Source organism: Nipponia nippon, unplaced genomic scaffold (assembly GCF_047370975.1).
Source record: "Nipponia nippon isolate SJK-2023a ecotype South Korea unplaced genomic scaffold, ASM4737097v1 scaffold_4, whole genome shotgun sequence".
Classification (NCBI taxonomy): domain Eukaryota; kingdom Metazoa; phylum Chordata; class Aves; order Pelecaniformes; family Threskiornithidae; genus Nipponia; species Nipponia nippon.
Window position 1 is genome coordinate 116,531,344 of NW_028262358.1, and position 27,531 is coordinate 116,558,874.

The 27,531-nt window shown below is 38.2% G+C and overlaps 1 protein-coding gene across 2 annotated transcripts in view; it reads right to left on the reverse strand.

Moving 5' to 3' along the window:
- LDAH (lipid droplet associated hydrolase) overlaps nt 1-27,531 on the reverse strand; it is a 123,436-nt gene that overhangs the window by 67,238 nt on the left and 28,667 nt on the right. For both annotated transcript variants that reach the window (XM_087776156.1, XM_087776157.1), the window contains 2 exons: nt 24,737-24,871; nt 2,259-2,428 (listed from right to left, as the gene is read on the reverse strand). In XM_087776156.1, the coding sequence (XP_087632282.1) occupies nt 2,259-2,428; nt 24,737-24,871 (305 nt within the window). The remainder of the gene's footprint in view (nt 1-2,258; nt 2,429-24,736; nt 24,872-27,531) is intronic.

A 27,531-nucleotide genomic window follows, 5' to 3' on the forward strand; every position in this document is an offset into this window, starting at 1 on the left:
GGCCTCTGCCAAGCCAAAAAGTCTCTTAAAGACTAGTTCAAAAAGGTCACTGCATAGCTGGCCCAGTACTCAAATCCATGCAGTAGCCCTACTTAGTTACAAGTACGAATGTAACCTCTGTGGCCCTTCTCTACTCATCAGACTTAGGCATCAGCCTAAGACTAAGTTTGTGTTAAGGGGTCTCCTGAAGAAACCATTAACAAAAGCCTCTCTGAGAGTCAATAGGAAAATAGGGATGGGGTCCAAAACTTAATTTGTCCTGGGGTAAACTGGCAATTCCTGGTTTATTTCTCTTTTAATGAAATAAGAAAGCATTATTTCACAGAAGTTTAAGAAAAAAAAAACCCACCGTACCCATTAACCTGCAGAGCACAAGGACCCAAGAAATTAGCAGCATTCAAAACCGACAGCTGAAAAGCAACCAAGGAGAGAAGGAGACGGTACTTCCTTCTGTTCATGCACGCTAGCTCAAGTTCATCAGGTTCCATCATTGTACAAGAGAGGGACAATCTAGTCTATATTTGGTTAGATTATGAAAGGGCTTTAAATTGCGTAACAAAATCAAATCTGCTAAACATACATTCCAAATATAAACGTTTACTGAATTATTTGAACAATAAATACAACACATTAACCTCTAGCTCAGAATAATAAACTGTAAGCAATCAAAGGCTCTTAAAGCAGAGAAATTAAGACCAAAACCAAAACTCATGTAATAAAAGAATACCACATAAGAACTACACAAAAATAAAATCAAATGATCTAGCTACTAAAATACACGTATGTGCTCAAAATCTTGTGGGAATCAAATATTCCAGTAAAAATAAAGGGAAAGATGGAAACACAAGTTTCTTATTATCACACTTCATATGTTATAAAAGCTAACAGTTAACTTATTTTTGGCAAAGGGACAAAGGTTGCACAACACTCTGGCTTACACAAATATTTTGTATTGTTAAATGCATCTTAAATGTAACTTGTCATATATTAACTTCATGCACACAGTGCACCATGCAGTCTGAGTGTCCCAAAGATACCTGCATTTCAAAACACTGATGAATAGCATGCTGCCAGTATCCAGTGAGCCAGGTGTAAAAAAATTACTCAACAATTCGTAGTTTAATTGAAACCAGATAAAATCATTTGTGTAATAAAGACTGTACAGATGTTGACCAAGGAAAAGTTGATATTTTTGGACAAATTACTGCATATGATATTTTCTAGAACATTCCCTCTTGAAAAGATAAAACAATAAAAGTTCTCTCAAAAATAGTGCCCTTGTTTACAATCACAAAGTGAAATATGTCTGTGGAAATATATCAGGTTAACCTCATGTTTCACGTTTTTAATTGCTGTTTCCTTTAAAGGAAAAAAAAAAGTTAGACGTGCAGTGGAAATGGTTACGAAGAAGTGGAAGAACCTACTCATGCACATATTAAACACAGACTTTACGCTAACACTGCACTTCCTTCCACTGAAGATTTTATAGTGTAAAGGAAAAGGCAGTAATTTAGCAAGAGCGAATGTTTAAGAATAAAAATTCAGTATTCTTCATTCATTATCGGCTAGTAGATAGAGTTATTACTGAACACTAACAGTTTGCCATTTCCAGAGTTGCAAGGACACCGTCCTACCTCAGCCTTCTCATTGCTTCACAGCGACAAAGAAAAATGGTCAGATACACAAGAACATGCAGGAACACCTGCCACTCGCATCGAGTTACACAAACCACGACTGAGTTGCAGAAGCAATGACATAACCATATGTATTAGATTTTAAAAACAACAGCCTTCATTGTAGTACTTATCACAATTTATATAACTATTCTTTTTCATACATTTCCCCATATATAGCCAGCAATCTGCTTGCCTTGAGATAAGAAGCTGCTATTAAAATCATAACCAGTCTTAATTTTTGGTGTAGTAACATAATGTAATTGCCAAATATCTAGTGATCTGTTTATAAATTATTTAAAGATAAGAAGACAACAAGAAAGTCCTACATATATTTATCACCATTATTAACCATTTATATTACAAGGGCATTTAAAGGTCCAAATTCAGAGTAAGAATTTTATTTTCCATCAAACTACTTTATTATATGTTATTAGGATTAGTCATTAAGGTTTTTATTTCATTTTAGTTGAAAGTTTGTGTATAGCAGAATAGAGCTTCCACAGGAAAGACATGGCATTACCCATAGGCTAAGCGCGTGCGCTGCTTTGCTAATAGAACTCCCATTCTATAAGGTTGTTGTACCTGAAGTTCTGATGCTCGCTTCATCATCTCCAGTGTGATGTAGCAACCAATAGAATGAGCAATCAGTACCAGCTTTATATCTTTTGATACATTCTTTTTGAGGAAGTTCAGCTTATGCTCTACTTGTCCGTTAAGTCCAAAAACATCCTCTAGCTCCTTAATATCTGTGTCTGAAACATAAAAGAAAAGAAGTCCTTTTTTTTAATAATAGAAATTTCAAATAGCTCATTTTTTTTTCACTTCTTTGGAAAACTCTGAAATAAATAAACTTTTTAATTAAAAAAAACCAACAAAAAACAAACTTAAAAATTGAATTTACAGTTACCACCACTGGTAAATATAGACTGATGAATCACATGTACAGGATGTGAAGCCTTATGCGTAGCTGGGGAACCAGGGAAGGACACAGAAACATGTGGAACTTGATGGCACATCATCTAGCATTGTGTTTCCCTTCATTCAGTACAAGACCAAACTCAAGGCAATGGATCAGTTTAAATCAATCCAGCTTTACATTGAGAGATCAGGACCTACAATAGCAATACTGGTCAGGAACAAGAGTCCCTTCCCTCAAGACAAACTATCATATATGTTATTATGCACTAAGAACCTTCAGATATGCAAAATCTCCTGTCTTAAAATAAAGATGCACAAAACAGTCCCATGGAATGAAGAAAAATATGAAATGCATATGTGTCAACATAAAGAAACACAGAATGCTTTGGGATGGAAGGGACCTTTAAAGGTCATCTAGTCCAACCCCCCTGCAATGGGCAGGGACATCTTCAACTAGATCAGGTTGCTCAGAGCCCCATCCAGCCTGGCCTTGAATGTTTCCAAGGATGGGGCGTCCACCACCTCTCTGGGCAACCTGTTCCAGTGTTTCATCACCCTCACTGTATAAAATTTCTTCCGCATATCTAGTCTGAATCTACCCTCTTTTAGTTTAAAAGCACTAGCACTTACATAAACTACCCCTATTTAGGCAGGTTCTTATCATTCTCAATCCAGTTACAAAAAGGAAGATCAAGTTAGAGCTTCATGGTTCTAGGTTATTGGGCAATTTCATTCCTGTTTTGCCAGGGACCTCCTAAAGGAGCCTGGGCAATCACTTACGAGGACTTCGCTACTCACTTCCTGGCCAGTCAAGAAGACAAGAATGATCTGGTGCCTCTAACAATTGACAGCAATTTGGGCATCTTTAACTCTTGCTCATGAGCTGGCTGACATGGCTCTCAAGTTCCCCAATCTACGGGGGTTCACAGCTCTTTCATCTGCTAGAAAAGTGCTCTACAACTGAACTAAAAGCTATATTAAGGATACACCACTCCAATTTAAGATGGACTACTTGATGGAAAAGACTGTAAGAAGAAATACTGAAAAAATGAAAGAAAAGAGGCAGAAAGCATGAAGGAATGTATGCCTATAGCTTATCTGAAGCTATAGTACCAGAGATGCACTGGTACTAATATCACTTAGTCTCTTAAATCCATGCTATTATCTCAGGGCTCAATTTCATACTCCAGTTTAAACCCCTGATCTTTTACACTCCCTACATGTTGACTTGCAATGCAGCTTTAGTCTGGAACAAGCCAAATCTCATTGCAGCAAGGTTCAGACACATGATGGGGACTGGCTCATTACTGAGCCATGGTCCTACAGACAACATATAGGTTCCCGGCAAAAGCCACCCACCTCTAACAGCTCAGGAGCAGCTAACAGAGGTAGCACAAACACAGCCCTAACCAGCCCACCAAGTATTAGGTGTTTAACTTCCCGCTTGGTTTCTTTTGATGTCCTCTGCATCAGTTCCCTGTGTGAAAAATCAATGTGGAAGAAAGTATCCATCAGGCAGAGACACTGTAAAGACACATACATTGAAGCGACTGAAAAGCACTGAAAAACTACTGTAAGAGAAAGTTAGCTAGCAGCATAGATCCATTTCAGATATAGCTGGTTTTGTGCCTGCTTGGAGAAAGTGATAACAGAAGCCTTTCTGCCTCTGTCTGTGAACATCGTTCATCAAATTATAAAGGCTGACTGGTTTTTTAAGATGCGTGTGGTAAATTTGATGGCAAATGGTCAGTAACCTCAAATGCTAAAAATGACTAATGCTACTGTAGTGAAGTTATTGGGGGGTTGACAGTGACAGTATCAATTGGTAGCCTACGTGGGCTGGCGCTATATTGCCTTTTTGATCATCTGTAGGAAACACAACCTTTTGAAGAAAAATAATTGCTAAAGCATGTGTTCTGATGCCTTTTTTTCTGAGCTTAAACTATTACCAGAGAGGTCACAACAAAATTCTTCAGTTAAACTAATACTTCTACTAAAACTACTAATGATCACATCCCATCATAATTTATAGTAGTTTACTTTAAATGAAAAAGGGGTTTACTGAAACACACTCAAGGAATGCAAAATTAGATGAGAAGTAATATTTTGCCTATTAAGCTTTCTACAAGTTATGGAAAACAAAGAGCTTTTTCTGTTTTCCAAAACCCTAAGTAAAAGCCTAAGGCCAAAACATTGTTTTTAAACTTAGTTTCTATTTTTAGCAAAAGCTGTCTTTCCTACTTTTTATTTATTTACACAGCAGCTTAACCTCATGCAGGAGTAGGCTGTCTACATTGCAAGTCTAATTAAGGGTATATATAACACACATAAACCACAGAATACTAGAAATACGATGGCCCACTGGATACAGCAACAAGTGAAAGAGTATGTTATGTTGACTATATGTATGTTACCGTGTGTTGGGTTGAGCAGGTCAATTTTCCTTTGTAAACATTTGCTACCATTTCCATACTGTTTTACTCAGGCACTGCCATCTCCAGTGATTTATCAGCACGTCTTTTAATGTTTGACATTCCATTCATAGCTTTAGTTCTTGAAAAGAAGTGATTCTGAAAGAATTTCAGCTTATTTCCAGGTTAGAGCAAGGGAAAAGGAGGTAAAGTAGACGTATAAATCTCCTAGAGAACTTCTCATGGTTCACAAGAGCCCAGAAACCAAGCAGGAAACAAACCAAATTTTTATTCTTGTTCAATCTCATGAGGTTAACGGCTGCTTTTCACTACACGAATTCACATCTGCTAAAAGAGATGCTGAACATTGCTGCAACGCAATTAATAAACAATACAGCAAAGACTGTCTAGCCCAGTCTCAACGTTTTCCAAGTTAAGGTTCATAACTATGTTAGACAAATACAGTTAATTATTTCAGTTATTTAAGACATTAGATATCTAATTAAATATTTAGTTACCTAATAAATAGCAGCGTTGAGATTCAGGGCAAGATTTATAGCTATTACTGATTTCAGCAGAGACATGTCTATTCAGAACCAGTTTTGTTGCCAAAGCAAGAACCCCGAGGAAGGATATGCATCATACAGGTGGGGGTTAAGAGTAAAGTGAAAATAAGGGCTTTTTCCTCATTTATCCAGACTTGAGTTTAGGACTTCAGCATACCCAACTCAAGCCTGTGCACTAGTGCTTTCTTAAGGGAGCAGGGGAGAGCAGAGCAGAGCTTGCAGAAGCGATTTTTAATCGGATGGGTTAGTTATGATTGATGATGACCACAGAGACCCGTTCTACTGCACTGGGCCAAAGCATCCTCAGCGCAGCCGTGCTCAGCACCACTCAGAGCCAGGATGCTCAGATTCCCGCGTCTACTGGCCACATACACATACAATCTCTCTAAGACTGAAAGTGAGTCCTCACAGCCAATGCTGACCCCAGAGGCTTCTTTCAGCTGTTTAATACAACTTTTCCTTTTCTTCTGAAATACTGGTTTGTTGCCAAACCAAATCACATTGGCACTACTCCTAGAGAAGCCACACTGCAGGGTGAGCGTGCAGTGTGGGGTCTGGCGATCCACACGCAAAACTCTCCTCATCACAGACTGACCCTGCACTCTTGTCAGGTGAAACTCCAATGCCACATAACCCTATATTGAAATATGCATCCTATTTTTCTTCTCGAGAAATATAAAATTGCCCATGCCTCGTGTCAGTTCATGTTTCCCCAACACAAATGGTACTCTTCTAATAGTTCAAAATATGTGAGAGTTGAGCTGCGTCACAGGTTTGGAAGATTTATTTATTTATTTTACAGAATAAAATCGCCCAGGGATTATCCAAAATCAACATGAATTTCTTGGGTGGAGAAGCTTAAATGGGTTCTTTATATAAGCAAAAAGACTTGCACAAACACACTGGCAGTCAGCTCTCCAATGGCTCTACATCAGAGAAGAGACCAGAGTTACTTCACCTCAGGTGTGGAACAAATGGCATGGCTGAAGCTGAGCTCATTTAAGCAGTTTTTAGATAGTAGAAATTATACGACTTGTACCTTATGCTGCAAACACCCCATCTGGGCCAAGGCATGTGATTTTAAGACTTTATTTAGCTGAAGTGTATTAAAAGAACTACTGTATTTCTTTATTTTCTTTGGCAAAGCATTAATCTTCTGATGTGCTTTCAGAAAAACAAATGCGCGATCACTTTAATGAATTTCTTTTTCTGACCTCTGCTAAACCCACAGTCAGAAAACAATGATAGATTAAAATAAAGTGTTTGCTCTAAGATTAGTCGACAACTTAATCTTGCTAGGAAAGAGGACTTTGGTTTTCAGGGAAATAACAGAGAATTGTGTTTGTTTGTTTTTCTGCTGTGTATGCAAGGGAAATTCTTAGGCAGTAAAAAAAAGCATATCAGTTATATGAGCAGACTTTAGACTGGAGATTCATAAAATTTAGCCTTTCATTAACAAGTCTCCAAAAGCCATAGACTCCTTTTTACTAGATGATTTGAAAAGATACTGGAGACCAGATTTTCCAACACTACCCTCAAATTTGTGCATATAATTTCTGCATGCCTTTCTACTTCCCTAATTTCACAAGGGAATGCTTGCGCATCCAAACTCCCAGCTACCCTGGTCACAACAGGTGACTGAACATTTAAGCTTGTCCACTTGTCACGGAGTGACTTTAAAGTCTGTCCCAGGCTCTGCTCATACAGGCGGCCTCCAAATTACTCATGAACAAGTCAGGAACTGTGTGAAAAGGTCACTTATAATTCTATGCCATGAAGGAAAGGGAGGTAAAAACCACTGCCCTACCTGCACTGTATCTTCTTCTCTGGGTTGTTTACTCTAGGAGGTAGTACCAGGGTATCTAAGGACAAGCACTAATGAACTTAGCATATGAACTCTTGTGGTCAAGAATTTTCAGAACTGGGCCTTTTACAGGATAAGGACAAGTAAGTATCTGGAGACTGAACCAGGGCACTGGAAAAAGATTCACCTCTTCTTTGAAGATGCTGCTCATTTCAGCTGCATGACACATCACCATACTGCTTAATGTTAACAGTGGGGAGAAATAACAAGTTTAAACACAGGAAAATGCAGTAACATCACAAGAAAGTATCAAGAGGAAGAAAAGCAATGAGCGAGAAGATACTGAAAGGTCAGTGATGATATCAAAGCGTATGAAAAGGGAAGGCACAAAGCATCAAGTATGGCCAACCAAATAGTTCAGGAGAGCTAGCTCAGGGTCACGTTAAGTCCACTGCATCTCCAACAAATACCATAAGTGCAACCAAAATATAGGGCCAAGTGTTTTAGACTTTATGCCCCACCTCCTTTTTCCACTACAAATACCTACAAACACGGGTGGGAGGAGCAGCAGTTGTGACTGAGTAACTACTGTTTAGATGGAGCAACCCGTGGAAAGTTTTATCTTTGCCTTCATGTAGTGACAGTCAGAAAGCAACCCCACAAATAAATTACTTCGAAGGTTCACCTGTTAAACTGGCGTGCGTAGTCAGAAGTCTAATTCTGGAAATTAGATAAATCATTTGATTACTGAGATTTCAGGTTTGTGGGTCTAGTACGGGCAAATGTGTTAGAAAATACATCCCCTAAAGATATATTGGCTAAAGCCTGAATGCTTCACCTGATCTTTCATTTCATTATTGAACCCTGGATAATTTGTATCAGCAAGCAATAAAACACCAAAGAAATGGGATGGAAACCACGAAAGAATGTTCAGTAAATAGTGAAGAACTCCTCCTGACACCAGGAACCAGGTCTTAAAAGCATTGTGTTTTAGATTAACCCTTAGACCTTAATCTGGCCCTAGTACCCTCAGGAACTGTTCATGCAACTTTTAAGATAAACACACCACTCATTAGTGTTTATTGGAGCAATTACTTTTTGTAAAGGTATCCTCCACAAATAAATTACCATTTACTCAAGATACTGAAGTGGTCATATGTATTATTTTCTTTATTAGAAAAATAACAAGACCTTAATTTACAAATTGAAGTGCTGATTTCCTTTGCTATCTACATACCTATTGCTGGGACACTTGTTTAACACCTAATCTGTTTTTCAAAGGAAGCTGTATTATAATTAAATTAGTACAAGCATAGTCTGACAGAATGAACTAATAAACATGACAAATACTACAAAACAAATTTTTATTAAAAGCATACAGGAGCACACTGAACTTATTAAATTACGATACCTGTGAGAGACTTCTTTTTATTTTGCATTCCCAGACTTGCTTCCCTCTAACTGATTAGAGTAACTATTACCAAGGCATGATGAGATAACAGTACAAACTTTGAAGCAGAATTTTGTTGGTTGTCTCCACTTTTGGCAAGGCAAACACCATTAAACAGTGTTTTATTATGCAGTTCTACACCAATCTATGACTCCAGAATCACTTTAACATACATAAAGCAAATCTAATATGGGTGTTATACATAACATAGATGGAAAAGTTTTCTGTATTTTAATGACTGCATTTTAAAGTCAGTAAGCTGAATAACTACAGAAAGTGCAACTTCTAAGAATTTTCAAACCCATATTATTTTAAAAAAAGAAAAGTAAAACAAAATAAAAAAAACTTGGCAGGGTAGAGGTTAGAGAACCATCACTGTATAGGAGTAGATCTAAATTTCCATCGTAGAGTGACCTCAAGGAGCACAAGCAAAGAGATCTGAGGCTTTGGGAAGCCGATGGTTCACGCTACATTTCTTGTTTTCTGGACATGCTGAAGCCAAGTGAAAGGCTCTGTGAATTCCCTTCTCCACTTGCCCACACAAACAAAACTGGAAGGGACTTCCTTGCTGAGGCTGACTGCTATGCAAAATGTATCTTGATACAGGAATAAGTGCAAAACTTATTGTGGCTTTTTTAGTCTCATACTTTTTTCACTTCCAGGCTGCACCTTTGATGTCAGCACACTACTTGGACTATTAAGGACTGCTTTTCAGCAGACCTAATTATACTGAAGAAAAAGACCTGTAACACCATGTTCATGTAGCTGAGCTGGTTGTAAAACTCGAGTAAGGTCATTCCAACACACCAGGTATCCCACTCAGCACACCATTTTACTTTGCAGAATACCCTCTACAAGACAAGTAACTACAGAGCACAAGAAAACAATGGTATGCCCTTACTTTACCATAAGCTGGGCTTTTATCAAGGCTTCACCCATTTTTTCCCAGTTTCAAAGTCATTTTATGTCTAGGTGTGAACGTCCACACTTGCAAAATAACAAATAATTTCAGTACTGGCAGCCCTTCAAAACCTTCCAGCAATTCTCCCCTCTTCCAGTAATCCCAAAATGAATCAGCTCTACCACAGCTTATTAAGGAAGCATCACTGAACATAGCCTGAAATAGTTAGGACTACATACAAGCAAACAGGTACCAAACAAAACCAGCAACACCAGTGTAGTGGGAACCCCTGAACCCATTACTCCTCCTGGGGTGCTGAGGTCTCTGGGCATTCCAGAGTAACTCCACAGCAAAGACAACCCACCAGAGCAGCTGTCAACAATAACCAGGCTCAGCCTTCCCATACTGGGTGCTGAAGTGAAGCACGCCTCTCTGGCATTGCAGGAAAAAACAAGATAAAAAGAGGGATTAGGAAGAAAGCAATGAAGTACCTTCAGTGGCAGAGACTTCATAAAAAACGAGTGGAAGCAGAGCTCATGTACTCTACAACTACCTGAAAGGAGGTTGTAGCGAGGTGGGGGTCGGTCTCTTCTCCCAAGTAACAAGCAATAGGACAAGAGGAAACAGCCTCAAGGTCCATCAGGGGAGGTTTACATTGGATGTTAGGAAAAATTTCTTCACTGAAAGGGTTATTAAGCACTGGAACAGGCTGCCCAGGGAAGTGGTTGAGTCCCCATCCCTGGAGGTATTTAAAAGACAGGTAGATGTCGTGCTCAGGGACGTGGTTTAGTGGTGGACTTGACAGTGTTAGGTTAGCAGTTGGACTCGATGATCTTAAGGGTCTTTTCCAACCTAAATGATTCTATGATTCTATGATTTTACTTGAAGATCTGGTGGTTGAAAAAACGAAGTCAATAAGACCTTCAAGAAGAAGGGTGCCCCTAGGTGTGCCCCTCTACCTGAAAGGGCTCCGCATTCAGTCTGAGCCTCTGGATTGGATCATTGTACCAATAATGTCTGTCCAAGCCACATAGAGAACATCTTGAAATTTCCATTATCTTGCTGATTTGCTGAGCTTAAGCCACAAAAAAAGGCTAGGTTGCAAAAATCAGTCTAGGCCCCCCAAAACCCACTTTGACTCTCCAAAAAGCCTATTTTCCTTGCTTTGCCTGACTAGCAGGTGGTACTCCTGCAAATGTCTACCTTGCCTGTTTCCCTTACGCATATTCATTTCACGTGTGATCTGAAATAGCATCACCCAGTTTTGCAAGGGCAAATGTGCTTCACTGGTATTTGAATCATCTTGCACCATCAGCCCAAGGCATGTGACGTATGAGTCCTAAAGGAATAACGCACACAGAGTATATTGTTTCTTAAGGTAATTCTTTACTGAAAAGCCTATCAGTATTGAGACCTTTTCATGTTTGGCCAGATCTAACATCTTCCAATTTAACACAGGGAAAATTCAGTCTTGAAACTGAGGCACAGAACTTTATTACTGAATGAAGCAACTGAAAGCAACCTCAGTAAATAGCATACTTTAACAACAACTCACATTTGTACAGTTTAACCATGGAATAAAACCAAAATAACGATGTTCTGCACATCACCAAGACTGGATAGATAGAGCATAAGAGGTAAAGAAAGGGCAGCGGCCATTGTATGAGTGACGAAGGGAACAAAAATGGATGAATATCACTTCACAGGAATTGATTCAGCTGGTGTATGATAAATGAGGTGCTGTGCCGCAGTAGGCAAGTCTAACAGTCACACCTATTGAAAACAGCACTTCAAAACTTTGGGAAGTTTAAACAGATACAAATAGAGAATGAGGTACTGAGAGCAAACAAGGGAGAGCCAAAGTTTGGAGCAAAGTAAGACAGCTGGCCAACAAAGACAACCCATGTTATTCCACAGACAGGGAATAAAAATAATTATTTTAAAAGCAGAAGAAAATCACAAGGAGCACATCACAATATTAAGAGGGGGAAAGGGGAAAAAGCAAGCAGCTGGGAGTATACCTGGAGGGGGAGTTATACAGTAGCATAAGTAATAATGCAGAATTTGTACTTCACAGCGACCAGACAGATCAACAGGTGACATTTTCTGAAGTGCTCAATTCTTCTACCGAATCCAAGCTATAACTTTTAATGTTAGGCCAGTCCTGATTTCTCTTGAAAATCCATCCCCAAATTTTATTTAGAACTGTGATATAGACCAAGACTGATATGTTCAAATAAGTATGACTTCAGAATAATACTAAAATAACACTTATCTTTAGAGTAGCACTAAAATAACACTAATGCATTTCCTACTTCACTAGCTACTATAATGACATTAGGATGGCATTCAGTATAACTTAGTCCTTTTTCTTTACTCTTGTGTATATTCATCTTGGATGATACTATTTTAATAGAAGTATAAAGGGAAGTGTAGGTTTCCATCTTCATTTGTCCATGGAAATGTTAAATTTAATATCTTAAATAACTACCTGCAGTAAACATCCAAATTATTTAACGATAGTGTCTAGCATCCTTTTTATTTTAAGGAGTAAATGACCCACGCAGGCAAACATAACATTTTCCCATCTGTCATCTGTATCCTTCAAAGTTGATGGATTATAAGAAGTTTTCAAAAATATTATCTTAGATTCCCTGATGCTGTCAACTGGTGCCACACCGCTGACTGCAAAGAGCTAAGTCAGTTTATTGCAGCAGAGAACGTGACCCCGGGCTATCAGCGCTGTGGGCTGTAGCACAAAATGTATGTAAAATATTCTGCAACGCAGTGCTACCTCACAGCGCTCAATACTTCTCATTGCTACCTGTCTTGAAAAGCCTTGTAAGTCTCTGTTTGGGCTCCTCTTTGCACAAGGAGTGCAAGCTGACAGCAAAGGGAACCAGCTGTGGCTCAGTGGCTCCCGGCATTGATCCCCACTGGACATCAGAGCAACAAGGGGATCTGCTGCTGGCTGCATGATGTGAAGTGAACCAGCAACTGGGAGAATCTAGTTCTCTGGTCTGACACTCTCCACTCAGTTACGCTTTCTGCCATCATCAGAAAAGGCCACGATTTTGATTGAGGAGCACTCCATCTTTCATTACTTTGCACAGAATAAGGCAAAAGAGAATTGGACAAAACAGCATATGTAAAAGCCTGAATTTATTAAAATCAGTGGCAAAACTGAGGAGAGGAAATAGAATTTCCCCTTCTACTTTCTTTAAATATAGCAGGTTTCTTTATCAGTTGCTGATGCTTTCAATAACCATCTGCATGTGCTGTATAGTGCAAATTTTATACCTTTGAGGATGAAAACATTTTTGTCAAATTGACCACTTTAAATTATGATTTATATCTTCTCTTCTCCAGTGTTCTGTTACACTATTTAAAAATTAATTGGCAGATTCATTCCCTATTACCAAGATAGCAGTTTCCCGAAGAAAATGCTGAAGGTTTCATTCTTAGTCACCTAGCGTAGCAAGTAAGGCAACATGCTAAAGACACTGTGATGGCTTTATTTTTCTTGGAATTTTGCATTATAGCTGAAATAGAGACTGAAGTGCCACCACTACAATGCTGATCTGTCATTGTAGGGGAATAAGGGATTTTTTTAGTCTTCATTTTTACACAGGTGAGATGTGCTATTTAGAAAGCAAACCAATTCACAAGCAGTGCTAGGGTCACAGTTGAGCAAAGGTTGATTTTCTCATTCATTTACATTAGCAGACATCAAAGCCATAGCTCATTACAAACTCTTTGAAACTGTATAATTTATACAAAAAGATAGCAACTGAATGTGACCTGCACTCTACACGTAAACAGATCCAAATATGATCATGTAGAATTTAATATATACTGAAGTGCATTCAGAAATACTGAAATTGGTCTCTTCATGGTTAATTGCAGGATAAAATTTCTTCCTCCAAATCATGTAAACACCAGTACAGAGGTCAGTAGAGTCTCTGACAGCAAAGATTCAGTGGTAATATGTTCGAAACCACAGTTTTAATCTGAAAAGAATGACATTACAATGGCAATCCCAGAGAATTTCAGTAGTCTGCTGTAACATTTAACCCAACAGGGATTAATTTGGCAACTAAGTAGTCATCTGACCACACCAGTAATTTGATAGCTGTAGTAAATTAGATTATTTTAATAAATTTATTAATGCACAAACCATAAAATTCAGCCTTTAGAAAGATAAGAATATGTCTAGCTTAAAGAAAAAGAATAGTCCCATGCAGTATCAAAAGGAGGAAAACAGTAAAACTCCTTCATCGAGCAAGCAGCAATGAGACCCCCTCATTCAATCTGAGCCCACAGTACTGTATCATTTTGTCCTTTATCATTTCTCGAAGCACACAGCCCTTACTCGGATCTTGCTGAGAGATTTAAGTAGATGCACAAGAGGCAAGAATAATTCATTAATGAAGCTGCTTATCTAAGAATGAGGCCATTTGTAGTTACTTCTTCCTGCATGGTCTGCCTTCAGTTTCCTGCGCTTCCCTGAAACGCCTACATTGCTCCTTAAAGAAAGGGAAACTCCTAAAACCAAAGCAAACAGGAAGACTCCATGTTCCAAACCTGATTATTTTTAGAATCTGGAATTACGTTGTGCATTGCTGATGGTTCCTCAGTCTTACGACTGTAGATTACTGTGAATTAAAAATAAAACTGCCCTTAAACACTGGATTAATCCCAGGAAGATCTGCACCATTTGTTGCAAGCTTTGTGGGCATCAAAATTAAATCTAAGGTTTATATCATAAAGTACAAATTATTGTTAATAAATAAAGCTATTGATCAGCTTTCTTCCTACAGCTAACCTATGCAGTGAATAAACTTTTTGATTCACCTATCAAAACAAACCCAGACCTGTTACACCTTCAGACAGAAGGGATTATTCTCTGCTCTGGGGACAGTCCATTTTCATGCTGGTAGCAAATGTAAATATATCTTTCAAACTGACTTGGATTAAAAGATTCCTAAGCATTCTCCCTAGGGAAAAAAATCTGAATGATCTCAATATTTAGTTTATTGAATTATTTTACTTTTTTGCTTTCCCTACAATAATACGGTAAACATTTAAATGAGTTACTCTGAAACATCACAGCACTGCTCATCTCAGTGAACTGTGACATGCCTTCTAAAGTCAAGATACCAAAAGATATAAATGTTACCTTTTCATAGGGTTCACATTCTTGAACACTTTTTTCCCCCCACTAACAGCCATCTGCATCTAATTAGAAGTGATGGTATCAGCTGGAGAACATACCTATGTCATGGGGTGAAAGGCGGAAAATGATCCATAAACAATCTCAAAACCTACATCCAAAGTTTCCTGGAATGCAGTAAAGACATTATACTCTCCAATGAATAAATGTCAAATTTTTTTAAAAATGTCTTGTTTTCTGGATAAGGATCCAGAAGACTGTATCAGGTTTCAAACGTTGTCACTTTAAAACACATCTTTAAAAATGGAATTATATTAAACTTATTTGAAGATATGGATGAAAAATTCTGATTCTTTTAACAGGCGAATTAGTTGAATAAAGTACTAGAGTGGATTAGAAAGCTATTCATGGATATTTTTTAATAATATGCCTACAGATATTATGTTGACAGACTCAGTGGAAACCCTTGAAAGAAGTAGAGAAAATAGAGAACCTATTTTTCATAAAGCTATAATAAAAGTAAAGACAAAGTCCTCTTCTTAGTCACACCAGCAATAATTGGCCACTACTCCATCAAAGTCGATGGAAAACAGAGCAATGCATTAAGTGGTACCAGCATCAGTTAACAATGTTTAAGGGATCATTACAAATAAATACATGGCTGTTAAGGTATGATGCTATGAGCAGTTCAAATTGATGTCATTTTTGCTGGCCAGAAAAGAAAACAACAAAGCAACTTAGCAATATTTCACATATGGCAAAATTTTGTTTTCTTAGTTTTGACTTTGAATGGAACAAGATTTTTAAACACATGCTTAAAATTAAGCAGAACTGATAAAGTCAATGCCAAATGCCAAGATTTCACTCAAAGGATCTATTTGCATAATTATGGGCATGATTATGGGACCTCTATGAATAATTAACTGAACGTGGCTCAAAGGAAAGAAGTGTTACAGTAAACGGAGTATTGCAGCATCCCTAGGGCTGCTTACTTTTCACACATTTAGATACAAAATATTCCAGTGGGATCATAACATGAAATGATCATTTGTTTCCTTAAAACAGACACCTAGCACTAAAACCATACAGTAAAATGCAGATCTTACCAGGCACAGACAAAAACCTCAGCATTTAAATGCCTCATAATAACCTTGACGTGCACACACACTTCCTTCCTTAAGCTGCCTTTTCCAAAGACGAGGCAGGACTCGGGTTTCTGGGCAGCAGCAATTGCCGTATCAGGAGGGGCAGCAGGACTGCACCGCACTGAGCTGACGGTTCCCGTCCCGTCCTGTGAAAACAACCAGCTCCTCTGTGCACACCCCGATGGGGGATCCCTCGCTGTCGATGAATGCCATGTGAAGAGCTCACCGTGAGCTCCATCAGTGCCGAGGCCAGCTTTGTAATCAGGAAGCTTCTCCTCTCCATAGGTTAAAAAAATTGACACTTTGATAGGAAACTAGCTTAATTCTACCTGGATGGCATGCTTACAACTTGGTTCTTTTTAATGTATCTACAGGCTGATACCATTGGACTGGGAGACACCTTGCCACATAATTCTGCTTTAAAATTAAGCAGTGCTATCTGTTCTGGGACACAAACTACATAGTTCTCTGGGTCTATAATATTGAAACATAACCGACTAAACCTGTCAAGAAGTTATATTAAAGATAATCTATCTTTAAATGACTCTCAGATATTTTAATTTGTATGTCTAGGAAGCAGAAAATATTGTTGAAATACACATTAATACGAATGTGTGTAATGCGAATTAAATGTCTGTATCATAGGCTTCAAGTATGCATGTGAGATGCCAGCTCAGCTGCCTCTCTTCTGCTTTTCTCCCTTTACTTGTATGACACAAGATGTAAATGCCTTTTAAACACGGCTATTGCTGCGTACCTGAATGTGGCCAGATACCTACCATTACTACTGCTGTTTGATATCTAACTGAACAGTGCTGAAGCTCAGATAAGGATTTGCTGGTCAAAAACCTTCTAAGCACTACAGACACTAATTCTGAGGTGGTTTTGTGCTGACCAAACAGATTGCCAGTAGCTCTGATTCACCTGATTCAGCAGTGTAGGTATTCTCCAACATCAGCAATCATTAAAAACATCCATACTACTTAAAATAAATGAGAGTCACAAGCTAGCTAAAATTACCAAATGCATGCTGACTCCCTATGCCTTTGTGTAACTTCTCTCCTTTGGGGTTATACACAACAACAAGGACAAAGGCTGTTAGCTAAGGGCGAGTCCCTATTTTTAGGAACCCGGTTCTTGGAACACCTAACTTTCACGATCTCCTCCTCTCCTGTTTGCAGCAGCACAGACCACAATCCCACTCCCCGCCACCACCACACATTCACGGTGGCACAACATCTCTAAGCCCACTGCAGCAAATGCTTACACAAAAAAAGTGTTATTGGAAAAGTATTCTTAGCTACCATTAATTCCGCTTAGCAAGTGGAAACCGGTAAGAGAGCCAACTCCATCTGATCAGCCAGCAATTCTTGGACCACAAGCAAGCGTCCTAGGAACCACCAGTGGCCCACAGGCTGGGAATCACTTTCCTAAATAACTCACAACCCTCTTATTATAGCACACCATGCTCCTTGTCTTGCTCAGGCTACTATTTTAGGTTTTTTCCTGCCAGCACAGCATATCATGATGGTAGAAACTTCTGGCTTGTATCTGATAATCATGGCCACACTTATACCTGTCATTTGGTGGACAACTATCTATCAATCAATGAGATGATTAACTTGCTGAAGTATGAATTCAGTTTTACCCAAATGATTTCCGTCATTTTTTTTTGTAGATTTATATCACTTTAGCCAGAGGCAGAATCTCACTCATAGTCAATTCTGCAGTTTCATTAGAAGTCAGAGGGCTGGAAAAGCAAACTCCATTCAGATGAACTGTAACAGCAGCTAAGAAGCAATATAGCAAATAAATCCAAGCTGCACATGGCTTCCAAATTTTCCTGTAACACTAGAAATTTTTTTTTTTGATACAGAACTTCATTTCACTTCAAAAGTTCACACTGATAGTACCTTAACATTTTGGGATCACATAATCAGTGTCTTCATAGATGATTTATTATCCCTCCACCACTTCTGTGCTTTTTCCTATATTGCTTTTTAAGGATATAATTCAATTTCAAATGGTCTGAAGCCCCAACTCTCCCTGCATAAAGAAAAAGCAATGGAAACATTCTTTTGCTGGACTATAAATCAATCTCTACCTAGCTCTTTTTACCATGGAAAATGAATGAAGGACAGTTTAACAGATTTTAAGGACACACTACTATCTTCTACAGTCCATGGGACATAAAAGATCAAACTAGAATTTTACCTTGTAACTTGGCTATTAAGAATGTCAGTCAAACCTCCCTGTCATTCAGAAGCTACCGAATACTGATTCAGAAACAAAACAATCTGTTCTTGCTAAAACAATAACAAGTATTTGTATTATGATTGCTCAATATTCATCTGTACAGTTTAGAAAGTTCTAGAGATTTATCTTTAATATAATTTATCATGTAACTAGATATTGTATCATTAAGACATGACTGATGACTAGCCATTTATTAGGTATACAATATTTTAATGCATCAACTGTGTCTCTTTAATCAATTAAGATATGAATCACACTATTTCATATTTCTCTAGCACTTGGCATACATAGAGTATTACCAAAAATCAATAAATCATTTAATTCTCATTTCATTTTTCTTTACTTCTCAATCTTACTTCGCTACAAGGAAAAGTATCTTGGCGGTCCTGAGGAGAAACAAAACAAAACTTGTGTTCTTCTATTCTTATTTCTGTCTGAGACATCGTCTTTCTCATTTATTATCAAACTACAGCAGATGTCCACAGAATTAGACCATTCTAGGACATGGCTATGTATGTACACCTGTCGTCTATACAGCCTTTACTGGCAAAAGCCAACCAGGGTGCCAAAAAGGGGGGGTGAGGGATGTGTTAGAGGGAGTGAGCGTCAAGGGTTTCCTATCTAATCTCCTGTTTTCCACAGCTTTTAAAGAAATTTTGGGCAAGATTGAGTCTTTTAGTCCTTATTTTAAAGTGGGATATTCATAACACAGCACTTGAATTAGCAATGTGTATAAAATTAGCAATGAATAATTTCAGGATTTGTTCACTGATATGTGTTAGTTTTAACTAGCAGTTCGTTTCCTATCAAAAGAAGTTGAAAGGCTGTTGAAAAGCTTCCAACTGGCTACTGTTCATTGCCATCAGAGGAGCTACTCCTAAACATGGGTCTTTAGTCCTTCTGCAGCACTCATTTCTGCTCAACTGGATTTCGTAATATAAAGTATAGAGCTTCAGTCTCCACAATTCATAATGTATTATAATGCCCATTCCCACAAGCTGAGCAGCTATACTGGCATTTTGACAAAATAACTTGAGTGTGAATAAATATGGAATATTTTTTATTTTAATTTTATTTTTCAGTTTTACCCATATATTTTTTTTAAATCAAGAAGTCCACAAAGTATTTAAGAGTAACATTGTTTAACGATTTAATTTCTTTAAAAAGCACCAAGTACTTTTTCATTCTTTCCTTAAACTGTTTTCTGTTCCTGTTTAAAGGAAATCGTATGTTTAAAAGAGACCAATCCAACACAATTTATTTTCTTCTGAGTTCACTACCCATAAAATGAAACATTCAATGATGGCTATATACCACGAAAACATGACCTGCCTTTAGTCTTGCAACTAAGTCAAACGAGCACCCACTTAATCCCTAGGAAAATACTAGCTTACAGATACTAGCGTTCAGGCAGCAGCCTCTATTTTGACAGCGAGGGCACTGAGCTATAGTGTACTTCTAACACATTCATATAGGAAAGAATAACTTGCACTTTAAATAAACCCTCACAACTTCTAATAAGTTACTTGGTTTGACGTGGGAGAATATCTTATCAGATCAGAAATCTCAAAAGAAGTGTAATGCAAATTCTTCAATGGAGTGACACATTAAAAGAAGCTCCAGAACTTAAAAAAAATAAATCAACTGTGGGTATACCTGCCTATTATTTTTACTTTTAAGGAAAGATTTGCTATATCTTAATTATGATCTATTTGTATACATTTTTCCTTTCTTATGAACATGGGTAGAACAAAGTGATGTGCAAATGCCTGCACCTTAAAAAGACTTACGATACAATCATAATATATTTGGCATGGTAAACGATTGGAGTAAGTAAGTAGGCAGGGGTTTTGGTATTATAAAAGAACCTGTTCCTAGGTAGCATCTGTTCAAGAGGCATGAACATCTTAATCATTAGGAAAACTATGAGTCAAAGTCTCAATATCAGGCACTGAAAAGAAAAAAAGCAATATTTTTAAGATTATATTAACATTTATAAAGCATACACAGACTATGCCAGTTTTAAACAAAATGAGAGCTAGAAAACTACTCTCCTTTTTGTAATTTTGCCTACACCTAAGGATTGATGTTGGCCTGTTTTACAGTCACAGCACTGTTCAAAACAACTGCTTTTTAAAAAGCTAAGGAGGAGGATAAAGAAGTTGAAATTGAGGCATGATTTTTTTATTGCATTCACTGAGTAGAAATAAGTTTCAAATCTTTTTGCACAGCGGATTGATTGCTAGGAGCAGAATTACAGCAATGAAATGTTCAATTAATGTTGTGTGTCTCTGTGGAGCATAGCTTGCAAGAGCTCTCTGAATAGAAGGATATCGTGCAGAAGTTAAAATGAAGGGTGTATCTTTGTTCGGTTTTCAAATCATTATGTGCCATGCTTCCAAAAAATTAGGAATTAGTCTGTGATTGATGGCTGCTGTTGGAAAACTTGCTTTAGTCTTTCTGAGACTTTCAAAATCTACTTGATCTAAATATAATCAGGCATATTATTCCAACACAGTTTGCTTCATTTTAAACCCTTTATTACTTTACAGGCAGCATTATTTGTATGTTAAGTGTACTGCTTAAATGCTTCCACACTCTAAATCAGTGGTCTGCAAAGTGGGGTGCGTTCACATTGTGGTGCAAGACAAAAATATCAGAAATGCAGTAGTACATGTATATAAATTATTTTTTAAAAAAGATATATTGGGGGTGAGTGCTCAAAAAATTTTTTACTGATAGAAATTTTTTACTGATAGAAGTGCATGATCCAAAAAGTTTGTAGACCACTGTTCTAAATGCATCAGTATGAATTCTTCTTTCCTAATAGCTTTCCCCACTTTTTTTTTCATTTTCGATTAGCTAGATTCCAATCTGAAAAACCTCAAGAACCAATGGTGTTGGAGATTCAAATGTTGCCTTTGTCAATTTATGCCCTCATCCTTCTTATTGAGAAATACTGAACTTAGAGGATTTGCATGAGGCTATTTCAAATGAAGCACTACGTAATGCCCATCAGAAGCATGAAGGAATACATGGAATTTTTACAGTAACAGTTTGTGCCCAGTTCTTAGCCAAAATATCCCCTTCTTCTGGTTTTATGCAGCATATTAATAACTGACATGGTTGTCACAATCCTATATAGTGGTTTTTGATACAGGAACTTTGCCTGAGAAATCCAAGACCTTGAAGGCAACAAAGAGCTGCAGAGAACAGAATTATCTGTCCCTATGTATGTGTTTCTGTTGGTCTTTGGGGTTGTGGGGGCTTTTGCTATAATGCCACAAAATAACAATTAAGAACTCCCGTGGGATGCAGGAAAAGGAGCAGAACATGAGCAATGAGTCCATGACTCCCTATTGCTTTCAGTCAGTCACCTGGGAAATTGCAAAGATGCTCAATTTTTTCTTTAGTGGTTTTGATCACATCTTTATAGTCAATTCATGAAAATTACATTTCTGACAATAAATAAATCAAAGAAAGGGAATCAGCTTCTACTATCTAAAAGTTGCTTTTAATTTCTTTTGTGCCATCGGGATGTGGGAGAATTATCCCAAATCTCTTCACCCACTGCAGGCAACCCACATTGTCATAAAATGGCAAAAGATAAGGTCTTCTAGCCGCTTTGTGCCTTCCCTCGAGTCTGTATCAAATGAACCATGCTTCTTTCATTACATTAAATCTACTGCGAAGCACAGTGTATTACCCATGGCAACCGTAGTAACATCATTATTTACAAAGGTCACTAAACTTTTCAGGGTTTCCTTAGAAGACTAGCTTGAAGAAGGCTCCCTATGGAATATTCTGGAATACTGTCTAAATGTATACTAATGACAGGACGTGAGTTTCCTGCTCCTGTGCTCCTAATAAAATAAATATGAAAACAATCTCATAAATGTCTTTTCATTATTTTTTAAACAATCCATCAGTGGCTTTCTATGCTTTCCTTAGCTCCATGGTGCTACAGTAAGTGCACCAGTAAGTACAGATCCTAGCACATGATACTGAAAACACACAAAACACCTTATTGGGTCAGGCAAGTGAGTCCCCCAAGCTCAGCAGTGTCAAGAGTAGATGCTATTCAGTGAGAGAAACCAAGCCTGGCCACTTTCTGCATCCCTCCCCCTTGCAGTGAATCTCTCAGGCTCACAGCCCTGCCACAAGATGGCACTGGGACCAGAATCAGCACAGGGAAGTGTGGAGAAGGTCTGTGTCCAAAGCAAGGACCTCAGTGCACCTGCACAACAAAGAACTTGTCTCTCAGCAACTGTTTATGGACCAGTTGTCCATGAGGTTGTTTTATTGCTTTAAGTCCGCTAATATAACTTGCCCACAGTGCTTTGGCTGCTAGTTCCCTACATTTTTTCCCTGCCACATAAATACTTTATCTGTTTTAAACCTGCTACTACCATTAGCTCCAATACTGAATCTGGTGTATTTTATTCTGCATTTACTTTATTTACTGTCAAGACTTTGGAATCCTCAGTCACGCTCCTGAGCAGCATTTTGCTCCCCAAACCAAAGAGCCATTTGATCCTCATAACAAGGAAGCTGCTTCCTCCCTGTTGTTTTAGTTCCCTTTCTCCATACACCCACCAACTTCACTCTTGAAATGTCGTCCTTGAGATGCCCACCAGAACTGCACTCTAGTATTCATGATGCAGTTATATGGTTATATACAGTAATAAAACAATGTCTGTAACACTGGTTATGTCCAACGTTTTGTTGACTTAAACTGTGTCTGCCGCTGTGCAATGAGAGATGATATTGCAGAAGTGTCAGTGATGACACCAGTATCTTCCCTGAGCTTTACAAATTAATTCCAAGTTCAGGATCGCCCACGCACAGTTAAAGGAGATCTTTTTTGTCAGATGCATTAACTCATATTTATGCACCCTGACACTCGTCTACCATCTTTTTGCTCACTAATTACATTTTATAAGATCCTTCTCTAGTTCCCTGACATCTAATATCTTCCCAGTAATTAAATACTATGAAGTACCATCCAAAAACTGAGAAATTTCACTGCTTCCCTTCATTCTGCAGGTCATGCGTGAATATATTGAAACTTGACACAGCACCCATCTTTATGGTACTTCACTTCTGATCTGTCCATCCTAACAAGTTACCACATCCTTGAAGGCCTCCTCTCTCACAGAAGCATTGTCGGTGCAAAAGGACATTGTGAACTCAGCTGGAGGTTTGGTTTCAACTTAGACATCAGCTCCCTTTTTCCTACTGGATGCTCTCCTCCCCCAGATTTATGCTTTCCTTAGCAGCACAGGGGCTGTCACAGTGGAAGTGGGACAGTTGTACAACATCCCTGCTGGCCCCATCTAAAAACCTCTCCATTCCAACTAGCTCAACAATCTCAAGCCACCAAACACATCTCTCACCATCGAAGGCTCTTTTCACTAACTACACACTTACAGACATGATCCCAAGGCAGGTTATGAGACCTACAAATGTTCTCTGTAATAAACTCAGCTGTATCCCATGGTTAACACCGCACCAGAAATTATAAACCTAGGGATTTCTCACCTATCGGGAGACAGCGCTAGCATTTGGTAGTTTGACACTTGAACACTGGCAAGAATTTTACCAAAGAAATACAGGTTTCATGTTTCAGTTTCAAACTTGAGATTAAGTAAACCAATAAAAAGGCTTAGAAGCTCAGGTGCAAAAGTTAGTGAGGGAAAGTTATGCTAAACAGCTAAAGCAGTTTTCCTTAAAATTTTCAGGTTGCTTCACATTGCTGAACCTTTTGGTCCTAAGGAATCATACTGATTTACTGCTACATCACTGCAGCTTGACCAAGTCCAGAGGCCTTCTGACACTAAGCAGCTTTTAGGACAGGATTCGCTATTGGCTCCTCCCATCTTACAACGCTGGACATTAACGATATCCACTTAGAGTTGGCTACCATATCTCGCTGGCGATTTGCGTGTCAAAAGACTTTTAACAGATAAATAAGCAACCCCCACTCTGCAAACCCTCCATACCCCAGTCTCAGAAAGATTTACTTGCTCCTGGAAATTCGTTAATTTAGTACAACTATTTTTGAATTCAGAGATAATTAAGTCTCTCCTCAAGTACTCAATCTCTGAATTGGACATTTCATTAAAAAATGTACTTTTCTAATCTACTCTTCTCAACATAAATGCATTCTAGACCTTCTTCTCTATAACTTGTCTCTAAAGACTGAAATTAGCAAACTCTCTTATTCTCTTAATAGCACTTATTTGACTGGCAAATCTAATTTACATAAAAATACTCTCTTCCTCAGTAACTTCTCTTATACAACTGTTCTGTGGAAATATAACGGAGGCATTTAAAAACCATGTCATGCTGTTTTTAATAGGCACAAGTTCTGCTAGTGAGATCGGGGGGGGGGTGTGTGTACAAATATTTGTATGTACAAATTATAGTACTGTACCTTCTATCATTTCCATACCACTAGGAGGCTTACAATGTCCAGCATGGCTCACAACCCAAACGGGATACTGCTGATTTAGTCCGCAATATAAGGCCTGTATAAAGGTCCTGTAATAACCTGCCAGTCCAGGGTTACCTGCCAAAAAACAAAACATACAAGCACAGTCAATACTGACCTTCCAACAGCAAGCAATCTGCTTCAAAGTAAAATAAACAGCATTATACACCAATTTGTTAATTTATTTTCTCTAGTACATTTCCAATTTTTATCTGGCTCTGCTATTGAACTGGTTTAATTCCATTGATCAATGGCACCCATGAGAAGCATTTTACAGAATTACTTTGAAATTGCAGAACCTAAAATTAAAGCTCAACACAAGAGAAAAATCTCCTTTTCCATCAGAGGTTAATCAGCGTGCTTAGCTATCCCATCAAGTCACAGATACATGAAAACTGGGCAAAGAAACCCCCAGGTCTTATAAAAATATCAGTAAGACTACAGCGTATATCAGTTGATCCAGATGTCTGCCCTCCAGAATATCTCAATGTTACAACTTCAAAATAAGTATGTGGTATCCTGACAACACAAAGGTCTGTACTGACCCTAGAGGAGAGGACATTTTTATTTTGAACTCATGGGACCAAATTAATTTTTTCTGCTTGCAACTTCATATTCTCTCTGTCCTCTTCCACGCCTCTTGAGAAGCTCTTTCCTTTTCAACCCTTGTGCTCTAGAACCACGGCAGAATCTGTCCTCCCTTCTGCATCCCATCAGCTTGACACAGAACTTCTCAGAAGAGGCTGATGCCTGGACAAATCTGGCTTGCCCTGAGAGAGCAGACCACCTTGCCCTAAATCTGTTGTTTAACAGTGATGATATCGACAGTCAGGTACCATTGCTGAAGTGGAAACTGAAATACTGTCCCAAAGATAAAAACATATATCTGGTAGGGATTTCAGGATTTCCAAACAAAACTCTTGATCTCTATTCCTCCTTTTTTTCCTCTCTTTTGGATATCAGTAGTGACAGTGTCAAGGGACTTAAGTTAGAGAATAAATCCATATGAAGACAAAGCAGATTTTGTTTCCTGATTCCCATAGGATGTATAAAAATTCCACACAGACATAAAAACATATAATTTCTCTCTATTTATTTATTAATTTTCCAGGGTAGTTCCACTGATTTCTTATTATCATTTAGACACCAGGAAAGCCCACCATCTTGGTTAGGATTGCTCAGTTACATGTCTTTCACTCACATATTAGGCAATTCTTAGTTTGGATATCACCAACAGCAGAAGGCAGCAAGAGCAGCATTGTGTAACAAGGCATTCACTTTTTAAGACAAAGACATGTATTACTGAAAGGGTATGAGAGAAAAAAAAAACCAACTCACTAAAATTGTGTAAACTCCTTTGTAATAACAGAGGCTGAGCCATATAAGTATTGATAGCGACAGAGAAGAAGAATCAGAGCTGTAATCAAATTACTACTTGTAGAAATGGTGTGTGGAGGTAAAAACTAGGTTTATTCCACTTCTTCCCTTTCTATAGTGGGCATTTTCATTTTGTCTTCTTTTACTTCAACCCTTTTGCTCTTCAGGTAACCCACAGTAAGCTCACTGCTCTCGCAAGAGGCATTCCCTCGGTCCAGGGCTTCCAGAAGGCAGCCTACTCGCCGCAGAGCAGCGGTGCACCCGCCAGCCACAGCCACCTCCAGCACAGACACCTGCCTAGGAGCTGATGCCATTGCTCACCAGGGATGATACGTGGGCAGAGCAGGGAAGCCTTCCACTCCAGGTAATACATCACACACGCTTCATCCCTCACTTACATGCAAAAAGTGCCTCTGATGGTGTTTTTCAACCTTAATAAAATTACTGATCTTAACATTTTTACTGGAGTACATGGATTTGGGGAAAAAACAAAACCACAGTATTAGTTATTATATGCTCTAAGCGTCTCTTTGTAAGCTTAACATTAAAGGAGAATTAAAAAAAAAAATGTTTTTAGTATATATAAAGTCCAGAATGCATGATCAAATTTTTGCAAACTGATTTCCAGAAAAACAATTTAAAACTCACAAGGGTCACACATCTGTACAACTGCACATTTTCATATGTCAAAAATATATAATATAGAGGGCCCCAGAGACAATAAAATCAAATCTAGACATCATCTGTCAAGCTCCTTGGATTGATGTTACATAGAGGAAACTTGTCTTTCAGCAAGGCTGAAGATGAAAGTAGCAGCAATCCAAAATAAAGTGTGTCTTTTCTGGTACAAAAGTTCATGATGTTTTGGCACTACACTTAGACCTGGAATATAATGCAATTAGGTATTTTGAGATCAAGGAATCAAAAAATTAATCTGAAAACCAGCCTCTTTCCTTTACATTTTTCTCTCCTTTAATAATGTAAACCAAGGAAAGGGGGAGAAATGGCAACAGCTGTCTTCGACATTTTGGTGCTCTTTCCCATCATCAGCCAGGTGAACCTAACATGTAAATATTCTCAGGATTCAGTCATCAGCTGAAGAGCAGTGAAGTAAGAACTGTTTATCAACAGTGAAGCTTTGCATCAAATACTGTCCAAATCTCAAGGCACTCTTAATACTTTTTTGAGGGAAAGGGTATTTTTATCCTGTGATAAATGTGATGTGTATTTTAGGCAGGTAAAAGAGAAGATCCATAAATGCAAAAGAAACCCCCTTTCCCCACTCTTCATAAGCATTTGCTCATGGTAAAAGACATTCTGAGGGGTCAGCTGTTAGAACTGCTACGGATGCTTTAAAACGC